General features: G+C 40.0%; 1 protein-coding gene across 1 annotated transcript; it reads right to left on the reverse strand.

Moving 5' to 3' along the window:
- Positions 1–262: 262 nt before the first annotated feature.
- Positions 263–13147, reverse strand: WDR53 (WD repeat domain 53). Its single transcript, XM_027537318.1, has 3 exons — positions 13065–13147; positions 4748–5243; positions 263–1046 (listed from the first exon to the last, which is right to left on the reverse strand). The coding sequence occupies exons 2-3, from the start codon at positions 5225–5227 to the stop codon at positions 450–452; spliced, it is 1077 nt and encodes a 358-aa protein (XP_027393119.1). The 5' UTR covers positions 5228–5243; positions 13065–13147; the 3' UTR covers positions 263–449.
- Positions 13148–13168: the final 21 nt, after the last annotated feature.

Genomic DNA, 13168 nt, shown 5'->3' on the forward strand with positions numbered 1-13168 from the left:
ACTAATGTTGTCACTAATGCGGTGACCACGTTTGGATCAGGATGTGAGCTTTCCTAAGGCAACAGGCTTGACAAGACAATGAAGATCCTTTGCAGGTAAGTCATCGTGCCTGCAATTTTCTTGGATCCTCAAGTTACTTAACATCGCTGAGTTTTGATTCCTGTGGTAATAAAATGAAGGAAGTCACCCACCTTATTTCATTCCACCTTAATGAAATGAAACACATGTAAAATGCTGGAGCACAATCAGGACTCAGTGAATATTCGTTCTCTTTCACCAAATTTTAATATGTCATTTACCATATAAAGTGTTACCCAATTATCTCCTTTTGCTCACATGTTATGGAATGCTATTATTCCACATATGACAAAGAGTTTAAACAAAGAATCAGGATTTTTTTTTTAACTTACAAAATGTTTTGCTGCAGTTTTTCAAATGTTTTATTGGATTTAAAATTCTTTTAAGGGATACACTGATATACAACTAGTTTGATCAGCTACCAATATATTTCGGTACCCCTTTATTTTTGTACTTAAGAGCCAGTTCACTTTTTCTCCATGTTCAATACTTAACTTTGGTAAAATTTTGCCATGTTCATCTTCACCTGTTACTGAAGCATGAGTGCCTCCACCTTGCTTGGTGTAAGCTGCCCTTTTGGTTTTCTTCCTGTGAGTATGTTTGGTTGGACTCTTATGTTTTTTTTCAATTTCACTGCTTACATCCCACAGCTTTATCTTTCCATCATTCCCTCCAGTAAGCAGCAAATAGGATTCTCGCAGAAAGCAGACTTGGGAAACCCCCAAAGAATGGCCCTTAAATCCCAGTTCCTGTTCACACTTGACTCCCATCACCCTAAAGATTCGAACCTTACCATCTTCTGCACCACAACTAAAAACATTGCCACACGATGCCACAGACACAGAGTGGGCTAAGGCAGGGTTTAAAAGCTGACCAGGTGATTGTGGACTTTCCATTTCTTCTGTTTCATCCTCCTGTAAATTTGTAATCCAGAGTGGCCGGGCTTTCCGAAGGTTCCACAGCATCACCTTTAAATAAGTGGAAGTTACACAGTTAGAGTTCTAAATAGTTTGTTTCACGAACATGCTTATTCTGCTTCTAAGAAAATCACCAAAGTAGTCTAAGAATGATTAGCAGGATACATTCCCAGCAACATTAAAAAAAAATTCAGACAGCACCACAACATGCCAGCAGGATGCTACCCTGGTACCAAAACTAGAATGCCAATGGGCAGTAAGGAAGGTATAATTTAAAAACTAGATCCTGAGTAACTCTGGATCAACAAACCCTTTAATGTGTAATCCAAACTCTTACACAGATGCCAATTTCTTCAAGTCATCCTACCCCGACTGCTACAAGTAAAACTGAAAATGAGGAAATTTATTAATTTTAGCCTATGCTTGTTACAAGTAGAAACACCTATCAACTAAATAAACTAAACCCAGGATCAAACCTGGATCTCCCACATTGGGCAGATTCTTTCCTGTGTGCGCCACCAGGGAAGCTCAATGCCTAGCATAGTACCTGTAGAAAAGAGCAGAAATTTTAAGCAAGTCTGTTAATTTGACATCCTGGTATACTTGGCTTTTTACTGTTGTTCTCTACCATGATCTTGGACCTATTAAGTAGATTTAGATAAAATGCAATTTTAAAAATATTTAAAACAAAACAATAAGTTCTGTGGATTGATTTTACTCCAGACTTCAGCAATTGTCTTCCTGGAGCAACCAATTTGAAAAAGAAAATATTCTTCATACTTTCAGAGCGAAGAGACAACTTTATTTTGCCATCTAGTACCGTCCCTGAATTATGGCTCATGATCTAAAAGGGGCACTAGGATAAGCACGACCGTTTAGTCAAAAGCACAGATCTGAACCGAAAATATTACCACTGCTGATTATACCAAGGTTTCGTTTGCTATTCAAAGTAACTTCCTTCAACGCATCCTATTTCAAAAGAAGTGACACTCAGAAGTGAATGCAAGCATATCAAAGTGACCCTGCTCAAAAATTTCTTGTACAAAAACATTTCTTTCCACATAAAAGATTCATTTTCAAGGGGAAAAGAAAGAGGCTCTTCCACTATCTGGATACTTAGGTTTTGGTCCTAGAGACTGTTCAAACTCCAGAAAGAAGAAAACAAACTTGAAACCATTTACTTTCAAATGTGGAAATGAGGGACAAAGAAAACCAGTGTATATGCTACAGAAATTCATGATGGGCTTCAAATTTCCAAATGTCCTTACAAGAAAAAACTGTATTGGAGTGGTGGGTTCACATGTATTTATTTAGTGTTATTATTTATACCTTAAAAATACATCATGAATATTATTTTGTGTCTATTTAATAAAAGATTAAGTAGTCTCAAGTGTCTTAATAAATCACACTTCATTCCTAAGGTCCCTGCTTGAGTAAGCTTTTTCTATTTAAACCTATCTAAATTAAAGGATCTAATTTTTATAATTTCTCTAATAACAAAGATGAGCTTCCCTTGTGGCTCAGATGGTAAAAGTGTCTGCTTGCAATGTGGGAGACCCGGGTTCAATCCCTGGGTGGAGAAGATCCTCTGGAGAAGGAAATGGCACCCCACTCCAGTACTCCTGTCTGGAAAATTCCATGGATGGAGGAGCCTGGTGGGCTATAGTCCATGGAGTTGCAAAGAGTCGGACACGACTGCGCGACTTCACTTTCACTTTCAATAACAAAGATAGGTATGTTGAACTTATCTATTATGTGTGGCAATAATTCAGTTCCTGCCTTGAGATAAAACACCTTGTTCAGAGATAAATAACTCTCATCACTAATCTGATAAAAACTCCCTTCCACTATTACACCTACATTCTTGGACCCCTCCATAGGCTGGCTATTCTTAAAGTTCAGAAAAATACCAGATAACCAGATTTTAAGAAGTAAACTGGAAGAAATTATACTTTCAACTCCAGTTAAAGAAGTAATTTCAGTCAGAAGTAATGACTGTACTATCTTAGTCACTTTTATTATATATTACAACCCAATGCAGCAGTTAATCTATAGTGAATTTTTAGCAATTCTTGACAAATCAAAAAGCAAAAGACTTCTTTTCACAATATATTTATTTCCTAGAGTATTCTCTAACACCTGCCTGGCACTAAACTTTCTCATCTAGAACTGGAGGTAAAATGGTAAATTCTGGATGCCTGCTTCTTGTGTAATCTGTGACTGCTATACATCTACTTGGCTGACTGCCATGTCTAACACAGTTAATGAACCAGTGATTGGAAACTGGTATAGCTTAAGGATGAATGAATGAGTAGTCAGAGACACTGTACAATCCGCCTACTTAAAACAGATATCTGACTGGTTGTGTAGGTCTTTCTGCCCAACACAGTAAGCAGATTATCTCCACTAGTGTAGAAAAATATAGATTTATTAAAGTTCTGGGCAAGACCTAGGAGTAGAAAAGGAATTTTGATGTCATGGGATCACTGTGCCCTGTAGGTGTAAAATTATTCTCAACCGAGGCACTACAAATTTTTGGTAGGACAATTTTTAATTAGGGGCTGCCTCAGCGCAGCAGGACATCCACTGATTCTTCCTAGTAAAAAGACCAGTAGCTTGGGGTGGGGGTGGCAGTCAGAGTGACAACAACTAAAATTAGTCTCATTTATTTCTAAATTATAAGGAGGTGTGGAGGATAGAGGAGTGGCAAAGATCACTGGCCTGGAAGTGACCAGGAGTCTTACAAGATACTATAAGCAGCTGAAAAAGTAGATTAAATGCCTATAACAGTGTTGGGCACACAAATCATCTATTTAAATAAATATCTTTAGTGTCACAGAGAAAAAATAAAGGCTTTGAAGTCAGAGAGATTGAGGTTTGAATTCCAATTCAGTCTGCTGTGGGAAAACTCAATTTGAACTTCAGTTTCCTCATTTCTAAAAAAGAAACAGTATGATCAGGGTGTGATTAGAAAGAAAACTAATATATATGCTGCTGCTGCTGCTAAGTCGCTTCAGTCGTGTCCAACTCTGTGCGACCCCATGGACTGCAGCCTACCAGGCTCCCCATCCCTGGGATTCTCCAGGCAAGAACACTGGAGTAGGTTGCCATTTCCTTCTCCAATGCATGAAAGTGGAAAGTGAAAGTGAAGTCGCTCAGTGGAAAGTGAAAGTGAAGTCGCTCAGTCGTGTCCAACTCAGCGATCCCATGGACTGCAGCCTACCAGGCTCCTCCATCCATGGGATTTTCCAGGCAACAGTACTGGAGTGGGGTGCCATTGCCTTCTCCCAAGCTAATATATACAAAGCAGTGTAAAGTGGTAAGTGACCACCAGAGGGAAGCCATGCCTATTCTCACTCCAGTGATTTAGAGTAAAAACAATAATAGATCCAGGCCCTCTGTTTTTTTTTTAATTATAAACTTTATGGAGAGTGGGTGGGTGATAAACTCTGTATTTAGCATGGTCCTTTGTTTAAACAGATGTTTAGAATCAAATATTCGAATTCTCATGTTTTAGGAATGTCTTAAAGCATAGAGAAAGAGTAAAAGATTAATAATTACTTTGTTAATCTACTAGACTTTGTCAAGTTAGCATTAAACATTCAGTAGACATAAAGTTTACGGTTCCTAAATACATAAGGCATGTCAGTGGATAAAAGAAAATGCCAAGATATATTTAGCCCAATCAATAATTTGATTCTATTAGCAAGTCCCATTTAGAAATTACCCATGTACTCTCTGCAAGACATCACCTGCATATCCAGTCCACATGACACCAGGCTCTGAGGCCTTTGAGGTCGAAAAGCTACAGAGGAACAGATATTGGAATGTCTCTTCAGTGATCTGCTAATTTTCTTATTTTCCAGGTCTAGGATTTTGATTGTTCCAGAGTCATCAGCAGAAGCCAGCAGGTTTTCAGTTTCATTCAATGAAAGACAGTTGATTTCTTCTTCATTCACATGAAAATCATCCAAGGGTTCTTTAAGAGACCTGACATCCAGTATGCTAATGGTTTCTCCATGTGAGGCATAGAGTTTGGTGGGGCAGGATGGAGAAAATAAGACGTTGGTAACATCCTCTGCCCCTTGGAAGCACGTGTGTCCTAAAAGAGTCCCATCTTCACCCCAAACCACGAGATCCCCACCTTCTGCTCCAGAAGCCACTAGCCCTTCTTGACTTGCATTCAGGCAGAGAATAGGAGAAGAATGTCCACCAGTCCACTTGACTGCCATAATGACCCAGGTAACTCTGTGAAGAGGGGGGAAAACTATAATCTCACATTTTATATAAGAACTTTGTAAGACACAAATATTTCATTTAAAAAATAAAAGACATCTAAAAATCTCAATCAATAAAAAAAGACATTTGAAGATCAAGCCTACAAAGCCTGGTTAACACAAAACTGTGGCTGGCACATGCCTACATGTGTTTTCCTTGCAATCAGGTACCCGGGTAAGTCTGGTCCTCCAGCCTTTGATGTGAGGCTCACATAGGAATAAACAATAAATACACTTATTTTAAATTAAGAAAAGTCCTTTTTAAGAAAGGACCACACAATCATCAGGTTATATCCTTTGTCTGAATAATGTTTATGGAAAATGGGCCCTGGGCTTTTGGGTTTGAATAGCCCTATTACCTATCAGCTGGGCAAGTTACTGAATCAATGACCCACTTTCCTTCTTGATAAAATGGGGGTAATAATAACATCCATTTCATAAGATCAGAGAAGATTAAATGACACAGTAAATGTCAAGTGCATGTAACAATGCCTGGTATGTAAGGAGAACTCAACAAAAGTATTATCATTGTCACTTTGGTTACTTTTATTAGGCTAGTCAAAGTGGCATCATATATATTACACCAATGGTCCTCAAAGTATGGTTGCCAGCAGCACTAGCATCACCTAGGAACTTATAGAAATATAAATTATTGGACCCCACTCTGCTACTGCTGCTGCTGCTAAGTCACTTCAGTCACATCCGACTCTGTGCGACCCCACAGACGGCCTCCAACCAGGCTCCTCTGTCCCTGGGATTCTCCAGGCAAGAACACTGGAGTGGGTTGCCATTTCCTTCTCCAATGGATGAAAGTGGAAAGTGAAAGTGAAGTCGCTCAGTCGTGTCCGACTCTTAGCGACCTCATGGACTGCAGCCCTCCAGGCTCCTCCGTCCATGGGATTTTCCAGGCAAGAGTACTGGAGTGGGGTGCCATTGCCTTCTCCTCGACCCCACTCTAGGCCCACTGAATCAGAAACTCTGATGTCAGCACCCAACAGTGTGGTTTAACAAGCCTTCCAGGTGATTCTGACGTATGCTAGAATTTGAGAACCTGTTGTTTTAGTCGCTAAGCTGAGTCCAGCTCTTTTTGTCCCCATGGACTGTAGCCCGTCAGGTTCCTCTGTCCATGCGATTTCCCAGGCAAGAATACTGGAGTAGGTTCCTTGTCTAGGGGATCTTTCTGACCCAGGGATCAAACCCATGACTCCTGCATAGCATATGTGTTCTTTACCACTGGGCCACCACGGAAGCCATTGAGAACCTGTACTATACCACTAATCATCAGGGGAACTGGTTAAAAATGCAAACCCCTGGGTCTTCTCATTGGAGACTAATTCAGTACATTATTTAATTTTATTCTCAAAACAACATTTCTGATTGGTATCATTCCATTTTACAGATAATGAGTCTCATAAATTTAAAATAATTTTCCCAAAGTCACCTGTTCAGGATTTGTACTTAGGATCTAAAATAAAACAATCCTAAACTTCTAAATAATGAAGACCTTTTTATAACAATTCTACTTGATAACAGGTTTAACCTGTTAGTATTTGAAAGTACAGAAAATGACCAAAAGCTACTAGTAATTCATTACTGCTTCTAAATATACTCACATTTTTAAAAAATCACATTATCACCTACTTGTACTTATATAACAGTAGTGTTTATGTGCATTATTTAGATTCCTGATATGCTAGGCAGCCTGCTTCTTTAAACTGGAATTGCCACATAATGCTACCCCCTACCTTAACTATCTCCTGCTGCTGCTGCTGCTAAGTCGCTTCAGATGTGTGTCTTTTGCAACCCCTCCCCAAATGGGCTATAGCCTACTAGGCTCCTCTGTGGATAGGATTCTCCAGGCAAGAATAGGAGATCTTCACAACCCAGGGATAGAACCCATGTCTCTTATGTCTCCTGCATTGGCAGGCAGGTTCTTTACCAGTACCGCCACCTGGAAGCCCAATTACCTCTTGGGTAAAGCAAAAAAGGAAACTGGGGCAATTTATACAATTAAATGATCAGACAAAAGGAAGCAAACACATCTATCTGGACAAATTATATTTTTCATTCCACAAGACAAAGGAGAGTTTATCTACTAAGAAACTGCAATAGTTGCTTTAGTATTTTCAGATATAATACCTGAATTCAGTTCAATTGTACAGAGATAAATTTCCAAATACTGTTTTGAAGAATAATTTAATCTACTTAAAGTTTCTACTCCCAACACAAGTTTGTTTCCTCCCACTTTTAGCCACACACACATACAAAATCACTAACTACTAGACTGCCAAAAAAACCCACTGATCTAATAGTAATCAAAGTAACAGAAACACAATCACAAAATCAGATATAGCAATTTTCATATACAAAAGACAAAGATACATTTAAAAATTTTTAGCAGAAGCACTCAATTAGTAAACAGAAAAAACTAAATAGAGACTGAAGCAAATACATTTTAAAGGAGAGGTTTGGAGAGGAAATGACTCAGGCAGATAAAGACAGGGAACTCTGGTGATTTGATTTTTGCTGACAAGTACTGACATAGTAGTTAAATAATTTTCTACCATAATCAAACCAGTCAATCCTAAAGGAAATCAACCTTGAATATACGTTGGAAGGACTGATGCTGAAGCCGAAGCTCCAGTATTTTGGCCACCTAATGCGAAGAGCCAACCCATAGGAAAAGACTGTAATGCTGGGAAAGATTGAGGTTAGGAGGAGAAGAGGGCAACAAAGGATGAGATGGCTAGATGGCATCATCTACTCAAAGGACATGAGTTTGAGCAGACTTCGGGAGACAGTGTAGAACAGGGAAGCCTGGCATGCTGCAGTCCATGGGGTCGAAAAAGAGTCGGACACAACTGAGCAACTGCACAACAACAAACCATAACAAGGACTTTTGCCAAATGTTCCAGACAAACCAAGGAAAAAGGACACTCAACACAATTTAAAATGAAAGAGATTAATATTTAGGCTTAGGAACTGTCCTTTGTGATGACTATCGACTCACATGATAGAGACAATATCCTAACTAAAAATATGAATTTTGAATTAATCATTGAAAAGGCTATTTAAGTTACAAATAGTTTAACTATGTAATGAATCTTTAGAGTATTGATCACTTATTCCTAAGTCAGAGTTTTAATTTTTCTACAGTGAATGAACTTTAAAGTCTAGAAGTCTGCCCTCTACAGTTTTAGGATTTTGTATCCATAAAGGTTTTGGATCTCTGTTAGAATATTAGGTTTTTCACTAAGAAAAGGCAGGGTTTCTAGTACTCCTATTTCTCCATCACAGATCTACCCACAGAGGACCTAAGTAAGGCTGACTTGCAGACAAAAGTTTTAGGTTTTCTTCCTAATGTAACTCTTTTCCAGAAAAAGTTAATTCAATTTTAAAGATACATCTAGTTAAACTCTACCCCAAAATGTAAGAAGTTAGGCAATAAATGAATTTTGCTCTTCAAGAGACTACTATAGACAACAATACAGTTCCTGTAAAGTTTTCCATAATGGAAGCAGTAGTAACTCTTGGACTGTTATTCCCAACAAGTCCAAGGTCAGTTCTACCTTAATGTCTACCCACCAGAGTAAAGAACAAATGAAACTTCAGGCAATGGCAACCCACTCCAGTACTCTTGCCTGGAAAATCCCTTGGACAGAGAAGCCTGGTAAATTGCAGTCCATGGAATCGCTAAGAGTTGGACACGACTGAGCGACTTCACTTTCACTTTCAATCTCTACACCACATGGATAGTATTCACTGATTACCCAGCTAGTCAGAAAAATTAAAATAGAGACCTATTACAGGAAATAATAGGAAAAAAGAACTGGGAAAGCCCCAGAAATCCGTACATTCTGAGGCATTTAATTTAATCACCCAGAGTACTGATCAGGGATTCAACCAGCATACCCCGCCACCCAAATCACTTGTTTACTTAATCTACAAAATTGAAGTTATTTGTTATTATTTGAAATGTTCAATCAAAAAGTGTTAATCAGACTGCTGTGGTAGAAGGTAGTGGGAAAAATTAACTACATATAAGTTCAATCAAAACAATCTTTTAGAAATGAGTTGGCAATCTGCTGTTTCTTGTTTTTGTTTTACTGGGACTGGAGAGCTACCTGGAAGTAGCTAAGTGCCACTATCTCCACTCAGGTATCAAGTCAACAAGCTTCTCTTCTCAAAGGTAGATGCCTAAAGGGTCAAGACTAGAGATCTCTTCTAGAAAATTAGAGATACCAAGGGAACATTTCATGCAAAGATGGGCTCGATAAAGGACTGAAATGGTATGGACCTAACAGAAGCAGAAGATATTATGAAGAGGTGGCAAGAATACACAGAAGTGTACAAAAAGATCTTGACGACCAGATAATTACCATGATGTGATCACTGACCTAGAGCCAGACATCCTGGAATGTGAAGTCAAGTGGGCATTAGAAAGCATCACTACGAACAAAGCTAGTGGAGGTGATGGAATTCCAGTTGAACTATTTCAAATCCTGAAAGATGATGCTGTGAAAGTGCTGCACTCAATATGCCAGCAAATTTGGAAAACTCAGCAATGGCCACAGGACTGGAAAAGGTCAGTTTTCATTCCAATCCCAAAGAAAGGCAATGCCAAAGAATGCTCAAACTACCGCACAATTGCACTCATCTCACATGCTAGTAAAGTAATGCTCAAAATTCTCCAAGCCAGGCTTCAGCAATATGTGAACCGTGAACTTCCTGATGTTCAAGCTGGTTTTAGAAAAGGCAGAGGAACCAGAGATCAAATTGCCAACATCCTCTGGATCATCGGAAAAGCAAGAGAGTTCCAGAAAAACATCTATTTCTGCTTTATTGATTATGCCAAAGCCTTTGACTGTGTGGATCACAATAAACCGTGGAAAATTCTGAAAGAGATGGGAATACCAGACCACCTGATCTGCCTCTTGAGAAATCTGTATGCAGGTCAGGAAGCAACAGTTGGAACTGGACATGGAACAACAGACTGGTTCCAAATAGGAAAAGGAGTACGTCAAGGCTGTATATTGTCACCCTGTTAAATTATTTAACTTATATGCAGAGTACATCATGAGAAACGCTGGGGTGGAAGAAGCACAAGCTGGAATCAAGATTGCCGGGAGAAATATCAATAACCTCAGATATGCAGATGACACCATCCTTATGGCAGAAAGTGAAGAGGAACTAAAAAGCCTCTTGATGAAAGTGAAAGTGGAGAGTGAAAAAGTTGGCTTAAAGCTCAACATTCAGAAAACAAAGATCATGGCATCTGGTCCCACCACTTCATGGGAAAATAGAAGGGGAAACAGTGGAAACAGTGTCAGACTTTATTTTTTTGGGCTCCAAAATCACTGCAGATGGTGACTGCAGCCATGAAATTCAAAGACGCTTACTCCTTGGAAGGAAAGTTATGACCAACCTAGATAGCATATTCAAAAGCAGAGACATTACTTTGCCAAGAAAGGTCCATCTAGTCAGGGCTATGGTTTTTCCTGTGGTCATGTATGGATGTGAGAGTTGGACTGTGAAGAAGGCTGAGCGCCAAAGAATTGATGCTTTTGAACTGTGGTGTTGGAGAAGACTCTTGAGAGTCCCTTGGACTGCAAGGAGATCCAACCAGTCCATTCTGAAGGAGATCAGCCCTGGGATTTCTTTGGAAGGAATGATGCTGAAGCTGAAACTCCAGTACTTTGGCCACCTCATGCAAAGAGTTGATTCATTGGAAAAGACTCTGATACTGGGAGGGATTGGGGGCAGGAGGAGAAGGGGATGATGGAGGATGAGATGGCTGGATGGCATCACTGACTCGATGGATGTGAGTCTGAGTGAACTCCGGGAGTTGGTGATGGACAGGGAAGCCTGGCGTGCTGCGATTCATGGGGTCGCAAAGAGTTGGACACGACTGAGCGACTGAACTGAAGTGAAAGGGTCAAGCACAGTAATTAGTCATTTCCTATTGTGAATTAGTTTAATTAGATAATAGAGTCCTTTCTTCCAACACCTAATGAGATTATGGAGTGTGGGGAGGAGGAAGGTGGGGTACTTTGAAAACATTTTTATGAAGGGTGGAGTGCTAAGATGGAAGTTCTAAGCAGCCAAAGGGCAGAAAGGTACTGAACATGGCGGGAGGGGACATGGTCCAGAGGGTGATGAGCAGGCAAGAAAGAAAACAGGAGGTAGTGATAAAGAAAAGCTTTTCCTACTTTGAAATCCTACCTGGGCCACTTGGGGGTACTTTGCCATAAAAAGTCACGTCACTGACTGGACTAGATTTATTTCATCAGATCCTTCAAAGGCTCTCCCTCACTTATACCAGGGCAGACAGAATAGAAGCCAATGTCTTTAATAACCAAATGCTCTCTAAAATACTTGCTCCTGTCATATCTCCATGTATCCACTTGTCCTTTTCAAGTGATTGTGCCTTTAAAGCTGTTCATTCTGTCTGTTCTTTGTCATCTTCTTGGATGGACCAACTCTGTCCTTGAAGATGTAAAAGAAATTTCAGTGCCTTTCCAGACAAAACATGGACTGCCTTCCTGGGAATAGTTGAAAGTTGAAAAATGAATAATAAATTCCCTAGCCTGAGGTTTAAATAATATGATAGTCACTATCATTGTAATAAGTATACTGGTCAACTTTTCTTCACACATTTCAGTTTTCCAAAGTGAGTGGTTGAAGGGCTGTGGCACTGACACTAGTGAAAAAGAAAAGAATCTGGGTGACTAAGCTTGGAGGAAAAAATATCTAGGAAGAAGGGACTGGCAAGTAGTAATCAAACACCACTTATCAGAGAGTAGAGATGGTAGGTGCTGTTCTTTTGTTTTGTTTTTTAATTTTATTTTATTTAACTTTACAATATTGTATTGGTTTTGCCATATATCAAAATGAATCTGCCACAGGTATACATGTGTTCCCCATCCTGAACCCTCCTCCCTCCTCCCTTGTTTTACTGGAAAACAAGAAATGGATTATTCACAGCAGGAGAACTTTCGAGAAGATTCCTTACTACTTAAAGGAAAGACAGTGGAATTGACTACTAAGGGAATCTGTGAACCCTATTATTTTAACAATTACTTCGCAGTGTTGCTTTGAGAGTTATATACTCTCTCCCGTAAAGGGCCCCAGTAGATTGCCTGTCTTACATGATGGTTATTATTTTCTCTTACCGAGCATTCTTTAAAGGCTGTCGGAAAACGTTCTGGCCACCTAGGAAAACGTAGTATGACTAAATAATGCTGAAGTTCTTTCCCTTCCAAATAGTGTTCTTAATTATAGCCTCCATGTCATTCTCCCTACTAGAATATCTAGTTAGTTAAAAACACACCTCAATTAGCCTACTAACCGGTGGGTTAGTAGGAAAGACTGGGAAAGGCCATATTTTGTCCAAAATAATGTAGCACTTAAAGAGCACTTTGAGGTTACCCAAACATGGGAGGGGGGAGGGAGGTGTTCAAATGTAGAGACCTCTCATGCTACATACAGGCTAGCACACACGTTCTGATAAGCACTGGTACTAAGGGAGAACAAGAGGGCCTGACCAGGAAAACACGACCTCAGCTGCCGAAAGAAAAGGAAGATCTAACTCAAACTGAAGGTGGCGGAGCTAGCACTGGCTAGTAAGGAGAGGGAAGTTTCCTGCGTTAGGTTGGAATGGTCAAGCAGGAACGCAAACGACTCAGGTAAACCTTATAGGAAAAGGGGACCAAAAAAGCCGACGCAAGGTCACTAGATCAAGAAGGGGGAAAGGCGGAGGACAGCCTGAAACCCACCCGCGCCAACCTCATACCTGTGCTTCCCGCTTCCCTCCAAGGCGCCTGGCGATGACCTCACCGGCGGGCGCCCAATCCCATCTAGCGTAGGGCGGGAGGCGGCCGCAGCCAAATAGTCACA

The sequence above is a fragment of the Bos indicus x Bos taurus genome, chromosome 1 (genome assembly GCF_003369695.1).
Source record: "Bos indicus x Bos taurus breed Angus x Brahman F1 hybrid chromosome 1, Bos_hybrid_MaternalHap_v2.0, whole genome shotgun sequence".
NCBI lineage: Eukaryota > Metazoa > Chordata > Mammalia > Artiodactyla > Bovidae > Bos > Bos indicus x Bos taurus.